The 25,623-nt window shown below is 37.2% G+C and overlaps 1 protein-coding gene across 7 annotated transcripts in view; it reads left to right on the top strand.

The window, feature by feature from the left end:
• mib1 (MIB E3 ubiquitin protein ligase 1) overlaps positions 1 to 25,623 on the top strand; it is a 104,191-nt gene that overhangs the window by 18,291 nt on the left and 60,277 nt on the right. For all 7 annotated transcript variants that reach the window (XM_022678686.2, XM_049476544.1, XM_022678687.2 and 4 more), the window contains 9 exons: positions 1,119 to 1,223; positions 3,267 to 3,333; positions 5,765 to 5,969; positions 7,843 to 8,026; positions 10,036 to 10,180; positions 11,391 to 11,524; positions 16,604 to 16,711; positions 22,906 to 23,103; positions 23,449 to 23,600. In XM_022678686.2, the coding sequence (XP_022534407.1) occupies positions 1,119 to 1,223; positions 3,267 to 3,333; positions 5,765 to 5,969; positions 7,843 to 8,026; positions 10,036 to 10,180; positions 11,391 to 11,524; positions 16,604 to 16,711; positions 22,906 to 23,103; positions 23,449 to 23,600 (1,298 nt within the window). The remainder of the gene's footprint in view (positions 1 to 1,118; positions 1,224 to 3,266; positions 3,334 to 5,764; positions 5,970 to 7,842; positions 8,027 to 10,035; positions 10,181 to 11,390; positions 11,525 to 16,603; positions 16,712 to 22,905; positions 23,104 to 23,448; positions 23,601 to 25,623) is intronic.

Here is a 25,623-nt window from a genome sequence, read left to right as displayed (position 1 = left end):
AACACAGGTCACACATATTCCTTTTTCTATTCCTGTTTCTATTCCTCTTTCTATACCAATTTTGGTACAGTTATTTATATATATATATATATATATATATATATATATTTCCAGTGAAGAACAAGTATCTCCAAAACAACTTTACAGGGGAGCGAAAAAACTTTCTAAACTTTAAATGGAAGTCAATGTAAAAAGAGATAATTTCAGGTCATTTTAAGTATTTCTATTGGTCCGTTCATCAAAAAAGAGACCGTGTAAGGGACAGTTTGTCTGTTCGAATAATGTTAGAAAACTAAAAATTGACAAAAATAGAGAAACTTGTTTTTTATTGGACAGCGACGTATATATATTATATATATTCAATCAATGGTCCTAGGAGCCACACCTATGGGACATTTAGTACTGTCTGTGCTTTAATGATTATTTGGGTCAAACATCTTATGCACAACCGTTTTGAGGCTCAACATTGTAGCCGAAAGCATTTGGACGCTATCGGCCGTATTTTAGCTATCTTTAGATTAGCCGTCAATTGAACAGCTCTGTCTTTGCTGTCATAACGTCGGGAAAAGTACAATTTGCTTGACTTGAAGCACACAAAAGGCATGTACTAGTTCTCTTAATTGAGCCAGGGTTAGGATTGCAGTGGTAATGGACACAATGGATACAGGATAATGTTTGGCTAAAGATGTCAAAAGTATTTTTAGGTTTTAAATACTTCTGTAGAAGTTGAAGTGTCAGTTCTAGCTTGTTACTCTTTAGGTAAAAGTGTAAAAGTACTGGATTCAAAACTACTTTAAGTATACAAGTAATGTTGGGGGCAAATATATATATATCTTTTTTTCCTGGCCTGTTTCTCTGTCCTTTCCTCTGTACTGCTGTAACATTGTAAATTTCCCCATTGCGGGATTAATAAAGGATTATCTTATCTTATCTTATCTTAAAATGCACGTTCATTACCTCTGTACTCATTTTTCAAATGCTATTATTTATTTTAGTTTTTTCCTTTGTATTAGATAGCAAAGGCCAAATTGCCCCTCTTTACCCATCAACAAATGCAACCAAGTGCACACATGGTGCATGTCTCTTCCTAATCATGTCTTTTTCTCTCCCCCCTTCAGGTGACGGAGATTCAGGACTGGAGTGCAGCCAGCCCCCACAGTGCAGCCTACGTCCTCTGGGACAACGGGGCCAAGAACCTCTACAGAGTCGGCTTCGAGGGCATGGTGAGCCACCCCGCTACGCCCACACAAAAGAGAGGGAGTTAGCCGGCCTTTGTGTTTTCTAGCACTGCCCACACACACACTCGCGCGCACACACACACCCGTGAAGCTCAGCGCCTGTTCTTGGGCAGGGTCCCATTCGTGAAACCCAAGCAGCCGGCATGTGCGAGGCCCCCATTGTTCAGGCAGCTGGAAGCTCCATCTACATGACAAAGGAAATCTGCTGCCTCTTCCTTTCTCCTAAAGCACTGCGGAGTGGACTCTGAGGTCAAAGGAGAACACGGGCCAGGAGGGGGTGGTGTGGAGAAAGTGTGCCTCTCTCTTTCTTCTACTTTAAAATGCTCTCCTGCGTGCTCATTGGCCGAGAAGCGTTCTGCTGCATCCGAATGTGAACCAATCAGCTCGCTCAGACAGTAACAGCTTTGGTCTTTGTCATTTAAAATCTTGGCGCATCGTGGTTGAGACATCTGGGACATCTGCCACTAGATTTATATTAAATTTAAATGGCGCTCATAAAAATGCAGACGAAATTAATTAATATTTGTCTGAGTATAAAGGGATTTGTGCGGTTTCAGCTTTTTAAATACTGAAGTTATTTTTATTTTTAATAGTTTCCATTTTGGATTGATGTTTACTATAGTATATTCCCCACTAAGGATGGTGTACTGATGATAATATTAATTAATAATAGTAATAGTAATAGTAGTAATCGTAACAATTATTAGCATTTACTTCTTACAGTGCTTTTCTTATTTCTTTAATTTATTTATTTTCTACCTTGTAGATTAATATTAAAGACATTAAAACAATTAAGGGACACAATTACATATGTAGTGAACAGTTAAAAAAAGTGTGAATTCTCCACATTAATCCCATAATCTAAACCTGATGAACTGAGATGGTGATTTGAGGTGATTTAATTGGGATGAGCTGGAGCTTCACAGCGTGAAGGAAAAGCAGCAACTATTGTTCAGCACCTCCAGGAACTCCTTTAAAAGAACTGGTATAAAGTTTTAGAACACCCTTACTTTTTTAAGCTCCCTTTTTATTTTGTCTTTATCTCATCAATGACTTTATTACTGCGTTTCTTCACCTGTCAGATTATCTCTAATTCCTCTCTTCTCTGCTGAAACTGAAGAGATTCAGTCCTTAATCATGTTAATCTGAGCTAAAAGCTAAAACTGCTGTTTCCATGTGGGTCAGCCAGACGTGACTCTTCCAGTATCAGTTTTCTCCAGTTTATAAGAATCTTTTGAAAAAGGTGTAGGAAACGGTACTCACCGCTCTCTGGCTTCATCTGTAATTTCTCTTAAGAGTTCTCTGTGTTTCTGTTGAGTCTTTTTCTAGTTATTATAATGAAGTGTGAATGTTCTTTGTGTAAATGTGTTACTGCACACTCTGTTCCAGCATTTACACCATCTGTTCCAGCACTGCTTTGCTACAGACAGAGGCATTGGATTTTCAAATCCCATTGCCATTGTTATTTTATGTATTTATTTATTTAACATTACTTAAAATATCTTTTTCAGTTTTTAGTTAATTTGAAAATTGTAGGCACTTGTAGTTTACTGTAAAATTTTTAATGCTGGATTTTGTACCATTTCCAGTTTTTGACTGCACCTGAAGGGCTTAAGTTTCAAAAATAAAGCGAAACAAACGGGGATGTTCTTAATCTTTTGACTGGTAATGTGTTTGTATGTCATTTTTTTGCTTTTTTTCCGATTTAATTAACATTTAATTCAAATTCAGTATTCTTGGTGATATGAAGGAAAAAAAGTGTTCATGCAAAAATACTTAATATCATGATTGTGATATTATTTTAAGACCAAATCTCCCAGTCCTAAGTAACACACTAATAACTGCATGGGATGCTACCGCCACCAAGTGTCATAGCGATCTCCTGTAGTACTCAGAACTCCAGAACTAGTTTTTTTTTTTTTTTTGTCATAAAGATCTTTTGAAATCTTTACTTGGTACAGTTTGGGGCCTGTAAAATACATTTTGCGTATGTTTTAATAATTCCTTTTTTTGTTTTTGTCTCCACAGTCGGATTTGAAATGTGTGCAGGATGCCAAAGGCGGCACCTTCTACAGAGACCACTGTCCAGTGTTGGGTAAGTGATTGGCAGTATTGTTTTAACCCTTAAAACCCTATGGAATGTCCATCCAAAATCGCACCTTGTGTTCTCAGCTTAATCACTCTGGAATCCCTTCACACATAAACATAATCCATATATGGTTAGAAAGTGCGGAGCTACTCTTTCTAAAAATAGTGATCACATCCCAGTGCAGTAAAGCTAAATCTACAAGAAACCCATTGATAAAAACACCTAAAAAAGTGAAAAATCTCCTTCCCCAACCAATATTATTTACCTTTAGTGCTTCAAACATATTTATATGATGTTTCAAACCAAATAATATCAGTAAATAAAGACTCAAAAGTGTTCACAGAAAAAGTGTGAAACTACCTGCTTTACTCAAACTAAAGCTAGGTATGTTGTGCGCACTACTTTATATAGTTTTTTATTTTACTTGCACATTTTTACTTTAAGTAGTTATTTTGCAATAAACATTTTTATTTATTTAGATTAAAAAAAGTTTACATTTTTGTACATATATGTATATATATGAGTGTCAGGTTTTTAGTATCTACATGTATCCTAGAGGTGTGATTATTGATTATCAAGAAAAATAAATCCGCCTGATGCTGTTTCTCCATGTATTTTATCAAAGTAATAATTAATAAGCCATGCAACTCAAATCATCAATATTCTTATGCTTTCAACTCATAAACACTCTAGTCTAACCATTTTTGAAAATATATCTTGGGTGTGAATATATTTAAAGTCTATACATTCAAAAATAAGTAAAAAAAAAAAAAAATCATTTTGTCTAATTCATGGCCAGTTCCAGGAAAATATAACAATTCTGCTTCATTTTACATGTTAAATGATTATATTTTTGAGCAGCCGTATGTCTTCTGGAGTAAAAGAGATCAGGGCATGTGTCTGTCTGATATAATTACTGTGTTATAAGACCTGAAAGAGGAACTGACAAAAACTGAGAATAAAAAAAACACACCAAAACAGCTTAAAGTTCAAAGGGTTAAATGGGGAATATGTGGTGTCTGAAGTGGTTAAAACCACCATCCACCAGCCCAGAGTCATTATCCATGTGTTTTTATTGAGCAGTATAGTCTGAATTGCCTCCACTAGATGTCAGCACTCTGTTGAGAGAGCGGTATCTAGGCGAAAGCTATGGTGGCACAGGCTGGCTTTAAAAGCCTTTCTGGCCCCAGGCCATCATTGACTCTGTCCTGTCCTAGCTGCTGTTGGGAGTCTGAGTAAAACAGTATAACAGCACTCAATAGCAGTATGTCTGCATACAGTCTCTCAATACTCTAAATAACCCTGATCAGTATAATTGTGTGCATCTTCCTAACTGCACATAAATAGACAGAAATGATATCATGATATACAGTATTGCTTCATGATTGGTGGAAACTTCACACTAGACCTCGAGCAGTTTGGACTGTGTGTCTCTCCACTCTTCCTCCAGACTCTGATTTCTTAATTTACAAATGAAATGTAAAATTTACTGATGATGAGTGATGGTTTGGAGAGACATGTCATCTGCTGGTGTTGATCCACTGTGTTTTATGATCAAGTCTAAAGTCAGTGCAGTTTTGTTTTCCCACAAAATCTTACAGCACTTCATGCTTCCCTCTGGAAATGTGGATTTCATTTTCCAGCAGGACTTGGCACACTGCCCACACTGCCAAAAGTACAAATTGGTCTTATATTATACAGGGTTTGTACGGTAATGAAAAACCTGGAAAAGTCATGGAAGTAGCATTTGAAAATAGCAGTTTCCAGGCCTGGATATGTTTTGAAAAAATAGAAATACACAAAGTTTTGGAAAAATCATGGGTATTTGGTCTATAAATCTTTGTTTGTTTATTGATGGACAAAATCTTATATTTTGAGCTAAAAAATACATCAGCTCTACTCATCGGTAATTCAGTAATTTAGCCCTACACAATGGAGCTTTCAGTATCTTACAAACATTTTATTCTAAAAAAAAATAACATTTTTATCAGATTTACATTTTTATTTTAGACTTAATATAATCAATTTTAATTATAGCTTAATGTGATTTTTGGTTTTATTGTCCATGTGTGAACTGATGTTTTAAAAATTGTATTGGTCAAAAAAATTGGCCTTGAAGGCCTGAAAAAATCATGGAAATTTATTGGTTAAAATGTGTCTAAACCCTGTATATTATATTCTAATTTTCTGAGACACTGATTTTTGGGTTTTCATTGGCTGTAAGCCATAATCATCTACAATAAAATGCTTAAATAAATGCTTAAAGTAGATCACACTGTGTGTTTAATACATCTATATAATATGAGTTTCACATTTTGACTTGAATTACTGAAATAAAGTAACTTTTCAATGATATTACATTTTTTTGAGATGCACTATTATTTTAGTAAGGTGACGATATGCATCTACATTAACCGTTTATGCCCCGTCTCCCCAGGTGAGCAGAACGGTAACAGGAACCCAGGTGGTCTGCAGATCGGAGACCTGGTGAACATCGATCTGGACCTGGAGATCGTTCAGTCTCTGCAGCACGGCCACGGCGGCTGGACCGATGGCATGTTCGAGACGCTCACCACCACCGGGACTGTGTGTGGCATCGACGAGGACCACGACATCGTCGTCCAATACCCCAGTGGCAACAGGTCAGACCCTAATTTCAGCTTAGAGACCTAAAGAAAGAGTGTGTTCATTTTCTTTAGTGTCACTGTTACTTTTATTAAAATACTTAAAATAATAACTCTGGGGGAAAAATAAGAGACCACTTTCTTTGGTTTTATCAAATTAAAAACCTCTGGAATATAATCAAGAGGAAGATGGATGATCACAAGCCATCAAACCACCAAACTGAACTGCTTGAATTTTTGCACCAGGAGTAAAGCAGCATAAAGTTATGTAAGCAGTGTGTAAGACTGGTGGAGGAGAACATGATGCCAAGATGCATGAAAACTGTGATTAAAAACCAACAGGGTTATTCCACAAAATATTGATTTCTGAACTCTTAAAACTTTATGAATATGAACTTATTTTCTTTGCATTATTTGAGGTCTGAAAGCTCTGCATCTTTTTTTTTGTTAGTTCAGACATTTCTCATTTTCTGCAAATAAATGCTCTAAATGAGAATATTTTTATTTGTAATTTGGGAGAAATGTTGTCTGTAGTTTATAGAATAAAACAACAATGTTCATTTTACTCAAATATAAACCTATAAATAGCAAAATCAGAGAAACTGAATTAGAAACTGAAGTGATCTCTTATTTTTTTCCAGAGCTGTATATATATATATAAAGTATATATATAAAGTTGTTGAAAATATCTCAGTTTATTACTCTGTAGGTACAAGTATATTGTAGATACTAAAGTTTAAAATACATCTGTAGAAGTTAAAATGTATCAACTCAAGCTTTTTGCTCTTTAAGTAGTTTTGAAACCAGTACTTTTACACTTTTACTTAAAGTATAAAAGTAAAAAAAACAGAAGCTTGTGCAGCGTGTGCAGGTGTAATGAATCACAGTATAAACCAATAAGGAGTCAGAATGGTATGTGTTTATACTTCTCTACATCCAACGATGAGAAGCCGGTATGAAATCAGAGAAAACTAGCTGAAATGAAATAGAAAGAGTAAACGGCTGTTTTTATTCAAATCTAAGGAGTAGATAATTGAGTTCAGATAATTGTGTGAAAATGTAAGAAGTGGACGTAAAAGATTGTCTGGAAAATAATAAGTACTTCAGTAAAGTATAGATCAAACTACCAAATCTACCTAAGTAATGTAATTATGTATTAATACTTTCGCTACTTGACATCTCTGCAAATGGAAGTGGTAAATACTTCAGCTTAAGCACAAAAGTTCTGTATTTTTCTCTTTTTAAGTTCATTATTATTATAATTTTTTTTTTTTTTTGAGGGCCGTTATTAGAGCAGACACCAGGGAAGATGTTTAATTTCATATTGAACCGTTTTATTGCATATGCGATCATATTTTCTTGGGTAGTACAGCAACACTTTCCAGGATTTTGTTCTCCTTAAGTGGGTCAATTTTAAACTTGCTCTACTTCATATTGCTGAATCATGCAGACTCTAGCGTCCTCGTTCCCAGCTTTAGAGGCTCGGTTATAATAGCCGCCCACTCGAAATTTAATGTACAGTCAGGTAAAGTGTCTTTTAATGAGAGGTGGTGGCCAGTCTTGCTGATTCACAAGCGTCCGTTGGGCTGTTTTCATTTTTCTCTTGAAAAGAGCTTAAAAACTGAAGGCATTAAACTGCTTGTTAACTTGTAGAAACACTGCTGAAATTGTGGACGGTCTCCCTCATTTGTTTGAGTGCTTTAAAAGAGCAGGATGGGATGGGAGGGAATAATATTAGCCTTAATAAAGGCTTAATATAGCCTGTATAGTATGTAATATACCTGCACTAACTCTAATACTGAACTCTCGGAAGGGACAGAAACATCAAATTAAAGCTAACTGTGTCTAATGTCTGTGTTTGGCTGTGTTTGTGTGTGTATTTGTGCTGTAGGTGGACGTTTAATCCTGCCGTGCTGACCAAAGCTAACGTGGCGCGCAGCGGGGAGGTGGCGGCTGGCGCTGAGGGAGGCAGCTCTCAGTTCATGGTTGGAGACCTTGTCCAGATCTGCTATGACATTGACCGCATCAAGCTGCTGCAGAGGGGCCACGGCGAGTGGGCCGAGGCCATGCTGCCGGTGAGCTGCTTCAGTCTCTGTGCTTTTTAGTTAGTTAGTTGGTTAATTAGGATATATTTACTCAGACAGAGGCAAAAGTGGCCGGTGGGCAGTGATTGTAATATAAGCAATTGCAATATAAGTAACTATAGCCTAATTATATATAATATAAGTACAGGGGTTGGACAATGAAACTGAAACACCTGTCATTTTAGTGTGGGAGGTTTCATGGCTAAATTGGAGCAGCCTGGTGACCAATCTTCATTAATTGAACATTGCACCAGTGAAGGTTCAATAAGCAGGGTAAGAGCACAGTTTTACTCAAAATATTGCAATGCACACAACATTATGAGTGACACACCAGAGTTCAAAAGAGGACAAATTGTTGGTGCACATCTGTGACCAAGACAGCAAGTCTTTGTGATGCATCAAGAGCCACGGTATCCAGGGTAATGTCAGCATACCACCAAGAAGGACCGACCACATCCAACAGGATTAACTGTGGACGCTGTAAGAGGAAGCTGTCTGAAAGGGATGTTCGGGTGCTAACCCGGATTGTATTAAAAAAAAACATAAAACCACGGCTGATCAAATCACGCAGAATTCAATGTGCACCTCAACTCTCCTGTTTCCACCAGAACTGTCCGTCACCACAATAAATTATTGTGGTCTAAAACCAGGTGTTTCAGTTTCATTGTCCAACCGCTGTATATACCAAACTCGCAAACCTTGGTTCAGGTTCTGGTCCAGACTGTTAGAAGCAGAAATGCTTTATGTCTTAATCACTTCATACTACTATTTCATTTTGGCCTTATAGAAAAAAAGAAAAGAAAAATCACAATCTTTGACTCTTCGTGCTTTATTTATTGGGCGTTTCTCCTTTTTGCTACAGAATGTGGATGAGGGGCTTGACAGGTGCTGAGTGGCCTTGGCCTGTGTGCGTTCGCTTTATGTTTCTTTGAACAGCATGCCTTTGTTTTCCTCGATGGACTAAGAAGCTTAACAGAATTCCAATAGCGATAGTTATGAGCAATAGGGATGAGGAATGGTGCTGCAAGCCCGGGACCCTTTGGGTATTCTTCTCTTAAATGAGCCTCATCTTATTTTTAAAAGCCAAACCATGGGCTTATTGATTTTTTTTCCCTCCTTTTTCCTCACCCCTCGCTCTGGCTCCATGGTATGGAGTGGTTTGTGGATGTAGTTGTCTGTAGCGCTGCAGGTGCTGTAGTTATACCTGTGCTGATTGTTTGTTTGGTTGTCGTTTTTTTTCTCTCATTTAAAGCTCTGGAAAAGTTTAAGAGAGCACTTCAGTTTCTGAATCAGTTTCTCTGATTTTGCTATTTGTAGGTTTATGTTTGAGTAAAATGAACATTGTTGTTTTATTCTATAAACTACAGACAACGTTTCTCCCAAATTCTCAATAAAAATATTGTCATTTAAAGCATTTATTTGCAGAAAATGAGAAATGGCTGAAATAACAAAAAAAATGCAGAGATTTCAGACCTCAAATAATGCAATTATTACTTAGTTTTCAGAGTTCAGAAATCAATATTTGGTGGAAAAAACATGTATTTTTATCACAGTTTTCATGCATCTTGGCATGTTTTCCTCCACCAGTCTTACACACTGCTTTTGGATAACTTTATGCTGCTTTACTCCTGGTACATAAATTCAAGCAGTTCAGTTTGGTTTGATGGCTTGTGACAATCCATCTTCCTCTTGATTATGATTTCAATTTGGTAAAATCAAAGAAACTCATCATTTTTTTTAAGTGGTCTCTTATTTTTTCCCCCAGAGCTGTTTGTATGTATAATAAAAAAAAAAAAAAAAAAAAAAAAAAAATATATATATATATATATTATAATAGGCATATGTTGGTAAGCTCAGTGAGCTTATTGCTTACCTGTTCAGGAGAAAATTAGCAGCTCGGCATCTGTCTTGTAGTCCTTCTGGGCTCCGAGTTGTCTCTATCTATCTATTTATCTCTCCATTGCTCTGATGCATGTTGTATTTTTATTTGTCCTCTGCAGACTCTGGGGAAAGTGGGCCGAGTGCAGCAGATCTATTCCGACAGTGACCTGAAAGTGGAGGTGTGCGGCACTTCCTGGACCTACAACCCAGCCGCCGTCACTAAAGTGGCCCCTGCTGGCTCTGCGGTTACCAATGCCTCTGGAGGTAGTGGAAACATTCACCCACGTACATTTGTGCACACACTTTTCACTGTACTTTATTTATTTATATATGTCCTTTAGGGCTATAAAACCAATCAGGTAATTTATCACAATTAATCTTGGGTGTTTTTTCATTCTTTAATAGGTATTAATTGTCTTAATTGTCCTGTTTGCTCAAATCTGATCCCTAAAGATCGATTTCTTCTGTTTAAACCAAAGGCACGTAGCTTGTGTTTGACCTTAAATGAACTCTATGTACTAAAGGACAGCAAGTATGTTCCCTGATATGAACTATAAATGTGTATAACCACATTCATAGCTATATAAACTTTAATTTTTCTTATGTACAGCATATTTTTGTCACACTGACTGTTGCTGTGGTAGCAAACAGCTGTAACCCATCTGCTCTTCCATTATGACTGACTGCAGTTCTTACCTGTTCAGGAGAAATTTAGTAGCTCAGCATCTGTTTTGTAGTCCTTCTGGGTTCCAAGCTGGCTCCATCTATGTGTTCACCACATGTTTGACTAGTATTATTTTCTGAAACTCAAAACATTTGAAGTGTGGAAATGGGACTAGGGAATGGGCAGTGGTTGGGATCAGAGGCTGAAATACATAAAACAAAAGAACATACTGTCTGAAGATCTGCTGACAAAAGATAAAGTTAACAGCTTAGCATGTCAGCATGTTTTCTTAATATCTTAATGTGATCACACAGCCTGATCATTCAGGGAGTTAGTATACAAATATATTACATAGCAATTTTAGTGTAAGTTTAGTTGCAATTTTTAGTTTTGCAAAATTAATACACATATGAAAGAGAGAAGAATAATAAATAAATAAACAAAAATCCTATATTGAGAAGGTATAGGCTGAACCTTTAGCTTATTTTTCCTACCCTATTTATATGACTAATATACATTTTCTGCCCGTTCCCTAGTCCTATTTTCACACACCAGGTTTGGAAAACAATGACGGACAATCAATGCGATGGATACATAGATTAAGACAGCTTGGAGTCCAGAAGGACTACAAGACTGAGGCCGAGCTGCTAATTTTTGTGTTATACATTCGAAGGCTCTTTAAGATTGCTGTGAATTTTTCTGTAACTACTATAAAAACAGTAATTATTGTGGTTTAATATGACCCTGTTCAAGAAGCCTCATAATTTAGTGTGTCAAAACTAATATACAGTCTTTTTTAATCCATTTTAGAGCGCCTGTCTCAGCTACTGAAGAAGCTGTTCGAGACCCAGGAGTCTGGAGACATCAACGAGGAGCTGGTGAAGGCGGCAGCCAACGGAGACCTCGCCAAAGTCGAGGACATCCTGAAGAGACCAGATGTGGACGTAAGAGTCTCATTCACTCTCTCTCTCTCTCTCTAGGCTATTTATGTGTTGTGGTATAGAGCAGAAGGTTTATTTTTAATATGAATTCATTAAGGATTAAAAACAGACCTCTCAATCCGTTCATATTAGGAACTGTAAGAAGGTTTCCATCACCTTTAGTAATGTTAAGATGCTGCTTAAGCACACAGCAACACGTGGGCTGAGGATCTGTGTGTTTAAAAATATAGTACGACTTTGAACTGCTGCAGTCCTGAAGAGCAGCTTCAGATTTTTTTTTTGGTGAAATCCCCAAGAACAGATCAAACCCCCCCCATCAAAGCAGCGTGGCTGTTATTATATGTATGAGATTCCCTTGTTCTCTCCCTGAGGCCCACCTGTTTATGTAACAAAGAGGCTGGTGCTTTTATAGCTCACACTTGAGACTGGCTTTAAAGGCACATGTAATTGTGGATGATCTGGTAATTAGAGTTCAGTGAGGGGGGAAATATCACTTGTTTGTCCTTGAAAGTCTGTTTCGTACTTTCATAAGTAATTTGCTAATTGAATCGTAAAAGCATCTTGAATTCTGTATCATTTAATGTTGATTTCATTTTAATGTTTTAGACTCGAATTATAGTTCACATTGTGGTACAGATCTAATCTGATTTGAACAGTAACTTATATTTAAGTTTTAAGACATTTTATTTCCTTTTACAGTTAACTGTGCCGATCAGGTCAGGCTTACCCGCTATAACGAGTCTTACTCTATTACATATATTACATATATTAGTCTTAAAAAATTTAATATCATTGAAAAGTAACTTTTTTTCAGTAATTCAGGTAAAAATGTGAAACTCATATATTTTATATAGATGTATTAAACACAGAGTGATCTATTTTAAGAGTTTATTTCTTTTATTGTTGATGATTATGGCTTACAGCTGGAGCTGGGCAATATCGCTCCCAAAAAAAATCTTCGATTTAAAAAAAAAAAAGAAAAAAAGAAAAAAAAATCCGATTTTCGATTTAAATCGATTTTTTCCCCTACTAAAATATCCTAAAAGTTGCTAGAAGTCGCTAAATGACGTCATCACCTAATTTGCATAATACATGTTTTTGAAGCTGTAAAGGATTAACAAGAAAAAAGTGAGTAAAAAAAACTATAAATATGTTAGAAATGATACAAATGAACTCCAACAAATGAACAATTCTGTTGCTTTTTAAACAGGCAGTCACGTCTCAAAATAACTTTATTTTTATGTAAATGACATAAATCAGTTTTTTGCCGTGTTGTTAAATGTTATTATAAGAGCAGTTTTTTATTTTATATATATATTTTTTTTAGCTTTCTTAAGTTTTCTTTATTTTTAAACCTATTTTACACAAATTGTTGTATAGCTTTTTACGAAGAGGGCTAAGCTCAGGGGAGCGTCGGTGGTGAAAATTAAAACTCCGAGAAAATCGATTTTCATAAAAACATATCGTCCTTAACTGTAAATTCGAATTAATCGATAAAATCGATTAATCGCCCAGCTCTACTTACAGCCAATGAAAACCCAAAAATAACTGTCTCAGAAAATTTGAATATTATGTAATGAGACCAATTGGTATTTTTTGCAGTGTGGGCAGTGTGCCAAGTCCTGTTGGAAAATGAAATGACTTTAGACTTTAAAAAACACAGTGGATCAACACCAGCAGATGACATGTCTCTCCAAACCATCACTTATTGTGGAAACTTCCAAGTCAGTGCAGTGCTGCACTATGATGTGGATGCGTATTTCATTTTCCAGCAGGACTCCAGCAGCTCTTCTCTGGCTGTCCTTGAGGTAGCGCTTCATGATCAATTTAGAAAGTGTCCCATGACTTTTGCCATGTCTATGCCCTTATTTTTTCCAATTGCTGTCAGTTTTTCTTTATATTTAGTTGATGAAAATTAAGATGTATATTGTGATTTTTATTTTTCGTGGTTCGTGTGACTGATTTTTAAGAGACTTCTTTCTAGACATTTAAGGACGCTTTACAATCACAGTTTTACACACAATCATTTACACCCAGCACTCATCCACACACACACACCACACGCCGATACACACTGGTGAGAAGCCATCCACTGGTCAACCATCCACCTGGAAGACTGCAACGGCAAAGTGTGCCAATCCAGATCTATACATTTCAAGTATAAAATTTTTCTAGTCCCGGAAAAAACCCAGATTGACACTTAATGATAAATGATTGGATGCAGGATGTGGCTATTGGACAGCCCCCTTTATTTGTGATAAAGGTATTATTGGACCAGCTAATACATCCTCTAGTTATTATAGGCGTTAATAATAGCTGTATTTAAGCAGAAACATCTATCTACGTCTGCGTGTTTGACACCTCCCTCACCACCATTGCTTTAGATGCCCCCTTGACCCCAGCAGGTCAGAAATGCCCTTTAGCATCTCTGTAGTTAAGCCAGTCTGGAGGCTCCGCTGGGACAGACGCCCTCTGTGAGTCTCTTTACGCCTGTGACGACTCATTAGGGTAAAAGCTTTTTTCCCCCCTCTCTTCTGCTGGGTTTGCTGCCTCCTCTGTGCTGGTGCCAGAGCTGCGAGGCCTGGTCCAGTGCCCTGCCCAGTCAGTCCTCATCAGAGTAATCGCCTCCAGCACATGCACAGGGAGCGAGAGAACAGAGAGGGGTGCGGAGGGGAGGAAGGGAGGAGGGAGGGAGGGAGGGAGAGGGAGGGCGACTGGCCAAGTGATCTGCCCAGCAGGACAAGACGTGTCCCGTGAACGCTCCAGGAGCTCCGGCATCAATATTCATGCCATCACACGCTGCTTTAACTTACCGCAGTGCTGCAGATCACACAGAGGAGCATTGCAAAGCAGGCGCACACACACACACACACACATATATATATATATATATATATATATATATATATATATATATATATATATATATATATATATATATATATGCACACACACACACAGAGAGAGAGTGTGCATTCGGGTGCATAACCACACAAACATTATACTACTACTTAGTGCTGGGCGGTATGGCCAAAAATGCATATCACAGTATTTTTCAAGATTATGACGGTTTCACACACACACACACACACACACACACATATATATATATGTGTATATATATATATATATATATATATATATATATATATATATATATATATATATATTTTTTTTTTTTTATTATTATTATTATTTTGTTGCATGACTGTGCTTTAATATAGGTTTGTGAGTTACTTACTGTACTGTTAGGAGTACCTATAATATAAACACTAAGGCTTTAAATTAAGGCTTTGTTTAGCATAGGGTTTACTTTGTTCCACAAAATTACACACAATATATGAAGAAATTAGGCTGGATTAGCAGAAAAATAGCTGAAGAACCTAAATCATACCTGTCAATTCTCACGTTTTGGCCGGGAAACTACCGTATTTTACTCCTCTTTCCTGCCGTATCCATCCCGTAATAGTATTTTCCCTTAAATTTCCTGTATTATATTAAAAATTAAAAAAAAAAATATTATTGAGGCGACTGACCGCTGTGTGTTTCTTAACCAATCGTGGTGCCAGTTTAAGAAGAAAGTTCCGCCTTTCAGGAGAAACAGCCAATCAGCTTGCTGGTTTTGAGGAGCGCGGAGGAGGGTCAGTGTGGGGTCCATGGCCTTTTTGTAAAAAGTCATGATACTATTTTTAGGTCACAGAATTTGTAAACCCATTTGTTCAATTTTAAAGCCATAAAAAAATTATATGTGAAGATTTAATGTAAATATCTAGAAAAGGTTTTATTTAGGCTGTATTATAAGTAGAAGGACTATAGGAAAGGTAGACCTATTACATTCTGATAATCTAATTGTAGTTTGTAAGTGGTCACAGGTGGTTATTTTAGATTTCTTGTAAACCTGTCTTACAATGTAAGGAATACTGAACCACAATTGGGCTAGTTGGATGGCTCGAAGCGGGCGGCGGAAAATTTCCCTTATTTTTAAATTCAAAACTTGACCGGTATGACCTAAATAGACCTTAAAAAGAGATACGTCAACAACTTTAATACAACTTCCTTTACAAAATTAAAAAAAATGTTTTAAATAGTTCCATAAACACTATAAATGGACATAAAATATGTTTAAGTCTTCAAAGAGATTTATTAAAAGTTTAATATGAATTTACAGAATTTCAGTATTTAAATCAGCTACAATTCCCTTCTTTCTCTAGTTAAAAAATACATTCAAATCATCCTTCAAGCTACAGAATCAATATATTTAAAAGGGCTTTAGTTACTGCTGAATTTTACTGGGATAAAACCATTCATTCATACAGTGAGAAACAGCAGCAGGAGCTGTTCTGATTTCTCTCCAGGCAGACCAGCACTAGATCAGCGTTTGACTCCACATGTAGTCATGTAGTAACTTAAAAGTGTTAAACAAACCAAAATACTAAAAAGGTTGGTAACACTGATTTATTTATCCTGTGCAACAGAGGAAACTCTTGCTCTTCCTTTTCTGTGCCAGTCCTGATGAGTGCCAGTTCCATCATAAAGTTTTTCAAAGTTCTTGAAATTATTTTTCGGATTGACTGGCCTTCATTTCTTGAAATATTTTTTTTTCTTTACTTAGTTGAGTAGTTCTTGCTTCCCATAATATGTATTAGAACATTACTCAAATAGAGCCATTCACGGTATACCTGTAACTCTACCTCTTCACTACTTTACAACTGATGCTCTCAAACACATTATTAAGAGAAAGAAATTAATCTACAATGCAGAACGTTTTAAAATAACAAATTTTAAGCTCTGTCCAAACTTTTAACTGTTTTGCGTAGTTTCACCTTTTATTCTATTATAAAGCAATACATTTGTAATTATTAAGGATATTCAGACACTGGAATTAGAATATAAGCATTTTTCATTAATCTGTATGGATGTGATCTTATAATAGACTAATGCTCCAAATTGATTTCTATCTTTTATCTCTCTTATTAAGTCCTTTTCTTCCCCTAAAAAGTTGCTATTTTGAAAATAAAAAGTTTTTTGTTTTAAACATGTACAATTCAGAGTCTCATATTCTCTCCTCTCTGTTCTTTCCAGGTGAACGGTCAGTGTGCTGGACACACAGCCATGCAGGCGGCCAGCCAGAACGGCCACGTGGACGTGCTCAAGCTGCTGCTGAAACATAACGTGGACCTGGAGGCTGAGGTAATCTGCTGCAGCCGACACGATTCATCTTATTGTCCTCAACCTAGTCCTTCATCCTGCAGCTGCCTTAATGGACTGCTGCCTCTGTCTTTTAACCTAAATTGCGTTTAGGAGCCACAAAGCGGTGGTGTGAAGCTAACTGAAAGCAAATAGATGCAGTTACTCATATTTAAACTGCCTGACAAGTGTCCTGATTTCTAAATAGACCTCTGAGGTGGAACAGTTTCGCCAATTTCCTCCTCTGACCTTTCTGGCTTCTATTTTCTTGTTGTAGAGAGCGCTGTCTATCAAAATTAAGTAGCTGGATGTGTCCTGCACCTCTGCCTAGGCGTCAGTCAGTTATTGGTTTGATTCATGTTTATGCCACAGCAACTTCTAGACACGATATGTCCAAAAGAGCATCATTAGCCCAGCTGCTAGTATATTCCCCATCACTAGTGATGCCACAACACAAGAAGGGTAAATACTAGCACATGCCTCCTCCAATAGAGGTGAAATCAGCCCTCACGTCTTGTTTTCGAACTGCTGGGTAGCCGAATAGCATCACCGTGCGCTCGGAGGAAAGCACAGCGACTCGGTTCTGATACATCAGCTCACAGACGCAGCCTTGTGCTGATCCACATCACCCTAGGAACGATGAAGGGAAAGAGTGCCATATACTGTACCCAGAGAGAGCAAGACGTATTGTGCTCTCTCAGGGCTCCGGTAGCTGATGGCAAGCAGCATGACTGGGATTCGAACCCGGGATCTCCCGATCCTGGTGGCCAGTTTAGTGTTCTCCTCCAAGTGTGTTAAGACTCTAACACTATGGCCCAAAGCTTGCAGGGAGTCTCTAGTCATTCAGTCTCGGCATCAGCAGCCGGAGTCTGAGAGAGCACAGTTGGCCAGGCTCTCTCTGGGTGGGTACAGTAGATGCTGCATTGTTTGCAGTTGGGAAAGTGTTGCGGAGTTCATTCATTCTGTTGTCTTGATACAGCAACAGAAGCTAAGACGTGTGAGTGCTGGTCTTGCTAATGGAATTATGCTGTTCCACCTTAAAAAGCCCTGTGGCTTGATGACTTAGTGGTTGGCACGATCAATTTCCAATGCTGGAATCTTGGGTTCAAGTCTATATCTGGGTGAAGTTTCCACATTTTCCTCAATTTAAATCTTTAGTGCCTGATGCAGTCCTCCAGGTAGACTGTGGTTTCCAGTTGAGAGCATGCTGTATGTGATTGGCTGCTGCGTCTCACCGGTGTGTGTGAATGAGTGCAGAGTCTAAATGATTGTACGTAAAACGTGATAGAAATTTTTAGCTTGTTCTGCTATATATGCATAAATTGTTAACAATTGTTCATTGGTTGTTGGCCTCGCTTAGCATTGCTACCTCATTGTGTCTAGTTGCATTGCTACTGCATCGTTAGCCATGCTTAATTTCTTTTAATTAGCATCTTTATTGGAGTATTTGTCTTACTCAGCATTGCTATTGCATCATTAGCTTCAGTGTTGCAACCATGTCAGCTTTTCCCCCAGCATCACTACCCCTGTGTTAGTCCTGAGCAATATTGATCAATGCTCTTTACATCTAAACACTAGTAAATCTTAAGATTCCTGTACCAAAGTAGATGAAAGTCCTTTTTCAAGGACATGCTGCATAAAACATAATAGATTTTGCCATATTTTATACCGTTTATACCGTTTTACAATAAATAGCATCCCTACTGTTGAAATGCCATTGACTATTCTTTGCAGCCAATGGCGGTTTAGCATAGCTAGGCTCGCCTGGTTAATCAGTACTTAATAATGTTAAATCCGGTACTATATTTGAGTTATTTGTCTTTGAAACCTTTTAGCTTTCTCTTAAGAGAAATTAACTCGCTGAGCAGAATAAGAATTATAGTCCTCCCAGGCCAGTTTTAAGCATATTACCTCCGTGATTACTGCAGGTTCAGCGGCCCCTGTTATTGCTACAAGCCCTGGTGTGTCCCTCCGATTTTCTTCCTCATAACTCCTGTAAAAGGACTCTGTACGTTGTGACTTAATTCAGCACTAAAACGTTGCTTTCTGCCTCCTGTGCCTGGACTATTAATCAGACTCTAATTTCTGAGGAGCTTATCTGCCTGCTGTAAGAATGGCCGTTCTGTGCTGTGAAAATGCTTTGGTACAGTTTTTATAGCACTTGAGTTTTTAAAAAAAAAAATGCAGAATTGATTTTAAAGCATGTAACTTTGCTAATATTTAGCTGTGAAAGAAGAATGCTTGAAAATCGACATCAGTCGACTGAGATTTAATTCGAGGCCGTTTTTTCTTAAACAAAACAGAGGAAAAATGCACCCAGATGTAGGGCTGTATATTGGCATTGTGTTATACAGTATGTACCAAAATAGAGGGATTCTAGTTCAATATATGCAATATTAGGTGATGCTCTAACCAAGATGATGTATTGAGAATGTTTAAATCAGATTTTAGTAAAACTAAATATTACTTTGCTGTTATTTATTAAAATATGAGTTTAAAAAAAGTACGATTTCTAAGCAATCATGATTTGAGTGGTTGGAAATTAAACACTAATCACTGTCTGACACTAATCTCTACATGTGAGCTAATAAATAAAAATCCATACTGTATTTTTGAGTACAGTAAAGCAAAACAAAATATTGCAATAAATTGAGATATATAGATATAGATATTTTTAAACCCTTTAAAGACATTTTAATGAAGAATTCCCAAACATGAGAAACATATAGTTAAAAAAATTGACTAGGCTTTATATAATCATTGCACTTACATTGATCTGTTGTCAGCTGATCGTACTATGATATATAGTCTGGATGTAACATAGTAATTTTTTGCTTAAAGTAGGGTCAAATATCATATTTTATGTTTCTATTCTTTTAATATTTGTATCTCAATTGAAGACATATTTAAGTAGCCTATGGTCTGATGAAAATGACATCTTTATATATTACATTTTGTCATTTTTAGGCCATTTTAAAGGTACATTTGAAGCTATCAAACTTTAGCCTTGGTTTGTAATGTATATGCAGGTTTCATTAAAAAAATACTTAAGTATTTCAGTGATTCATTTCAAAATGTGAAACTCATATATTTTGTATAGATGTATTACACACGGAGTAAAATATATGATTAAAAGAGATCAGTGTGCTGGATAGATCAAGTCCTGCTTGGAAAATGAAATCCACATCTCTATAGTAAGTTGTCAGCAGAGAGAAGCATGAAGTGCTGTAAGATTTTCTGGGAAAAACCTTTTTTGTTTTTTTTAAATGATTTTTTAATTTTTTTGAATTTTCTAATCTGTACAGTATTTACAGCATCTGTAACTGGCTGATGTTCATTACGAGGAGATTCCATCAGTTCACTGCATTTAAGCTGAGCACAAAGGTCAGAACACCATATAGACTACTGTAGCCTAATTTAATGATATTTGAAATATATTGTGATATACAGGGGTTAGACAATTTATTGTGGTGACGGACAGTTCTGGTGGAAACAGGAGAGTTGAGGTGCACATTGAATTCTGCGTGATTTGATCAGCCGTGGTTTTGTGTTTTTTTGGATACAATCCGGGTTAGCACCCGAACATCCCTTTCAGACAGCTTCCTCTTACAGCATCCACAGTTAATCCTGTTGGATGTGGTTGGTCTTTCTTGGTGGTATGCTGACATTACCCTGGATACCGTGGCTCTTGATGCATCACAAAGACTTGCTGTCTTGGTCACAGATGCTCCAGCAAGACGTGCACCAACAATTTGTCCTCTTTTGAACTCTGGTATGTCACCCATAATGTTGTGTGCATTGCAATATTTTGAGTAAAACTGTGCTCTTACCCTGCTAATTGAACCTTCACACTCTGCTCTTACTGGTGCAATAATGTGCAATTAATGAAAATTGAACACCAGGCTGCTCCAATTTAGCATAAATGAAACCTCCCACACTAAAATCTGATATATTGTGATATATTGACTGTATCGTCCAGCCCTACTTGTAATGTGGAAGGGACAGTTTTTCCATGTTAAGACAGTAAGTACAGGCAGCATCTGTAAGGTACATATTGACAGAAAGGAGAGGAGGGCTGTGTTGTCTGAGCTTCTCCAGCACCCATATTAAGAACAGAAGCAAACGTTAGCATGCGGCTAGCACATCCTCTGTTTACTTATGAGGAGAGGCTGAAAGAGAAATTAAGAGAGAGAGAGAGAGAGAGAGACTGTACTCTGTGAAGCCAAGCCATTGTTATTCCAAACATGTGACGGGTTCTCCGCTCACAATCAAGGGGGAGTATTTATGTTCTGGCATCTGGTGGTATTTAGGGGCCGAGAGGTGTCTGTTGCTGCTGAGCAGGCCATTCCCGCTGCTGGCGTTGATTGCGGCCGTTTTTTTTCCTCTCCTTTTTTCCTTTCCCTTAAATGTTTGGTGTGTTCTTTTGTGTGTTTGTTGGTCTATAATGAATAGAATCAGTCATTGACAGGCCCCGCTGCTATCATTAGAGAGCAAGAGGGACCTGAATGTCACATGGGAGAAATGTTTAAGTGCTGTGTGCTATTGTTGTGGAGAAAAGATGCTGAAATTGGACCTTCTTAAGGAGCAATTGCTGTTCTTTTAGCTGACAGTCAAGAGGTGCAGACAGATCTGACTTCTGGTGTGTGCCTTGCATAAATTAAAAACAAATAAAATAATATAAAAAATTAACAAATTATATGTATGTATACACTGGTGTAAAAAAGTATATATCTTTTTCTCTTAATAAGTGAAATAATCATTTAAAAAATGCTTTTTAAACTTATTCAGGTTAATTTAGTTTGATATTAAGGTTAGTTTAATAATCTTAAATAAAATGTGAGTATTGTGTTAGCAGTAAAACTTCTTCTTCTTCCTCTCCCTCTACCTCTTCCTCTTCTTCTTCTTCTTCTTCTTCCTCTTCTTCCTCTTCCTCTACCTCCTCTTCTTCCTCTACCTCCTATTCTTCCTATTCTTCTTCCTCCTCTTCTTTCTCTTCTTCTTCCACTTTCTCTTCTTCTTCTTCTTCGATTTGCAGAATAGCTGCTTTTTTATCTTTTACCTGCATCCTTGCTACAGTTTTTTTTGTTTACATCCATTTAGTTGACAGTTCTGTACTGCAGCGATAGTTGATATCCTTCTTGACTAGTCGATTAATCTATGTAACCCCTAATATATACATACACACACATTTTTAAAAAACCCTAAAACCTTGTGAACCTTTATAATTTTCTTAAATTTTATGTACATTTGACCTAACACCTTTTCAGATTGTTAAGCCTTAAAATAGGGATAAATCGATTGATTTGCTACCCAAATTATTCAGCTGAAAATAACCAAAAAACTCTTACGTGTTCATCCAGTTTAAAGAGAATATAAAATTCATACTGAACAGTGACTTGTTTGTTTTAAGTATTGTTTTGTTTTAAATATTGTGAGACAAACAGAGTTTCCTCTAAAATGTGCATTTCTTTAAGCAGTGTTGGCAGGCCCACACAGTATCCCTGGACATTGAATGATTTATTTTTTTTATTCAACCAGGAGGTCCCTTGTGATCAAAATCTCTCTTTTGAGGAAGACCTGGCCACGACATCACACCATTTCCAGTTAGAGAAAACCACAACAACGTAAAACAGCGAATACATTTAGGAAAAGTAACTGCATATTTCCATCACAGAAATCCTTTAAAAAAAGGTTTTAAAGGTTATTCCAAGACCATGGTGGAAAATAGAAGAAAGCGTTTCTGCCCAGTTCTAAACTAATCTTGAGGACCTAGTAGAGCAGAATTCTCACATCATAGCAACTGTTACGACGTGAGAGAGAGCAGATTACACAAATATAATAGGAGTTTTCCCAACAGAGCTTTATAAATAAAAATATAACAGTGCTGCTCTCTCCTCAGGCTTAATACAGGCTAAGAGACCAAATCATAAATACAGTGTTTGCGAAAAAATAAATTGATATAAATATAATAAAATATAAAAAAAGGACTGTGATACAATACAAAAACGTGTCTCGTACAAGTGTTTTCCGTGCTGTGAAATTCAGGCAGGTCCTATTACTATAATAAAACCTAGTCTTACCTTTATTTTTTTTACTAGAGGCTTAATATTTATAGAGGAATAATATCAAGTATTTTTTGTTGTTTATTCATGTGTTCTTGACTAACCATTGTTTGCTTTTATATATTTTTTCTGTAGGATAAAGATGGAGACAGGGCGGTGCACCACGCTGCGTTTGGAGACGAGGGCTCCGTCATTGAGGTGCTTCACAGAGGCGGCGCCGACCTGAACGCCAGAAACAAGCGACGACAAACGCCGCTGCATATTGCCGTTAACAAGGGTCACCTACAGGTGGTGAAGACCCTGCTGGACTTCGGCTGCCACCCCAGCCTTCAGGTACGGTGGATTTGCGTTGCTGCTCCTCTCTTATCTAAGTAAAGAAAAAAAAAATATATATATATATATATACTATAAGAAATGATGAAACTGGCACTAATCAGGACAGCCCCAGGAAAGAAAGAGTAAGAGTTTCCCCTGAACTCAAGATAAGAGCCATATGAGTATTTTGGTTTATCACTTTTTTAAGTTACTACATAATTCGTTGTGTGTTCCTTCAGAGTCTTAATGACTTTTGTATTCATTTACAATGTAGGAAAAAAGAAAAATAAAAACATTTAATGAGAAGGTGTGTCTATCTAAAAGTCTAAAAATAAAATGGGTAATATTTGCTGCCCCCTGTAGGACTCTGAAGGAGACACGCCTCTGCATGATGCCATCAGTAAGAAGAGGGATGATATGCTGTCAGTCCTGCTGGAAGCTGGTGCCGATGTTACCATCACCAATAACAACGGCTTTAACGCTCTGCATCACGCTGCTCTCCGGGGGAACCCCAGGTACTGCTGCTTCTTTTACTATAGTGGCTTTGTGACTTTTACTTCTTGGTTTTCTGATCTCTGTTCACTGTGGAACCTCCAGTTGTCTTGGAAGCATGTCTTGATATAGTAAGCTCTGTCTCCTGGCCTGAGGTTATAAGCAATTATAGGCCAGATCCATATATTTATAGCACACTGGCTGGATTTACAGTGATGCTAAGAGCAAATAGTCTAGTCTATTGTAATTTTAAGGCATTTTACACCTATAGTTTTTAGGTTTCTATGGTATGCATCAGTTGAGGAGTTTTATTGTTTATTTAGAGCGTTTCTCCCTCTGTTTGGTTTGGTTTCACACAGGCATAAACCTAATCGCACCAAAATATGCAACAATAAACCATGTGAGCACATTCTCTCCTCTGATTGGTCAGAGCTGTCTGCTACAGGAGCAAGAAAGCAAATATAGTTAGAAGAGATTCTGTGTTCCTGGGTATACATCTGTACAGTGTGAAGCTGCTTCAACACAAAACACTGAAATATTTGCTGCTGCGCATTTAAAGTTGTCCTTCTGCTAAAATCCCCTTTTTCTTCTAGCAGTAGCTAGTAAAAGAAAAAATTCAGAAAAAACGAGTCGATCAGGAAAAGCACCCGTGTCTATGCCTTGGCACCACTCCTTCACGAGACTAAAACAAGATTATAACCGATCACCAGAGCCCTTTTATTTTTTCGCTCACATAGCATTCATTCATACTAGAGACCACAGCTAGACATTTTTTAAATGAATGAAAAAAAAAATGATTGAATGAGACCTTTTAAACAGTACTTCTGCTTTTTATATTAGATAATTAGATAATATTAATTCAATTTAAAGGTTTTATTTTAAAGACGCCGCTAATGTAAAACGTCAGTAAGACGTTGAGTAAGAAGTTGAAAACCTCTGGAATATAATCAAGAGGAAGATGGATGATCAGCAGGAGTGTAAAGCATGAAGTTATCCAAAAGCAGTGTGTAAGACTGGTGGAGGAGAACATGATGCCAAGATGCATAATGAAAACTGTGATTAAAAACCGCCAGGGTTATTCCACCAAATATTGATTTCTGAACTTATAAAAATTTATGAATATGAACTTGCTTTCTTTGCTTTATTTTTGCATCTTTTTTGTTATTTCAGCCATTTCTCATTTTCTGCAAATAAATGCTCTAAATCACAATATTTTAATTTGGAATTTGGAAGAAATGTTGTCTGTAGTTTATAGAATAAAACAACAATGTTCATTTTATTCAAGCTTTTACCTATAAATAGCAGAAACTGAAGTGCTCGTTTTTTTTTTCTTTTTCAGAGCTGTATGTATCTTTTTTATATTGAGAGCGCCTTTTCTGTATTTATTTTTCAGTTGAAATGCTGAGCCCAGCAACTATATGCTCTAAAATTCACACATTTTGTGCTGTGTTTCCACCACCCTGCTCCCTGCTACATTCCTGCAATCCTTGCAATCAGCTTTTTCTTTTTTTCTTCTTCTTCTTTTTTTTATCAATCTCTCATTCAATCTCCTGACGGCAACATGGGAATCCTCTTTATTGATTTTGCGGATGAAAAAGTGCCCGTGTCAGTATTTATGGCGTGCTTGTACAGTGGGGGCTTGCTGTGGAGTTAAGCCCTGTCCCACCGTCATCAGAAAGTCCTCCAGATATATAGCCCTTCTCTAACTCACCATTTACTCTTATTTCTCGCTCGAGTGCCCACCGCTGCAATCTTCTCCCAGCAGCCCAGCAGCCGGCTCTGGACCGAGGCCTCGGTTCAGCCCGGACCCGGTTTAGATAAACTCCGGGTTTAAGTAGTAGTGCTCGCTCGATTGTTTTGTGTGTGTATCTTCTGCGGCCTCTTCAGAAACCCAACCCCCCACCAACCATTTTCCCTGCTGTGGAAAAAAGAAATTCCAGTGGAAATGATCAAAAATGCAATCCATCTTATAAATGTGACTAATTACACATCATTTAGCTTAATGTCTACATGCCAAGAATGTGCAATCTTGCTGCTTTACAGCTA

The sequence above is a fragment of the Astyanax mexicanus genome, chromosome 4, assembly GCF_023375975.1.
Source record: "Astyanax mexicanus isolate ESR-SI-001 chromosome 4, AstMex3_surface, whole genome shotgun sequence".
NCBI classification, from domain to species: domain Eukaryota; kingdom Metazoa; phylum Chordata; class Actinopteri; order Characiformes; family Acestrorhamphidae; genus Astyanax; species Astyanax mexicanus.
The sequence above is the reverse complement of the archived record's forward strand: the minus strand, read 5'-3'. Positions and strand labels throughout refer to the sequence as shown.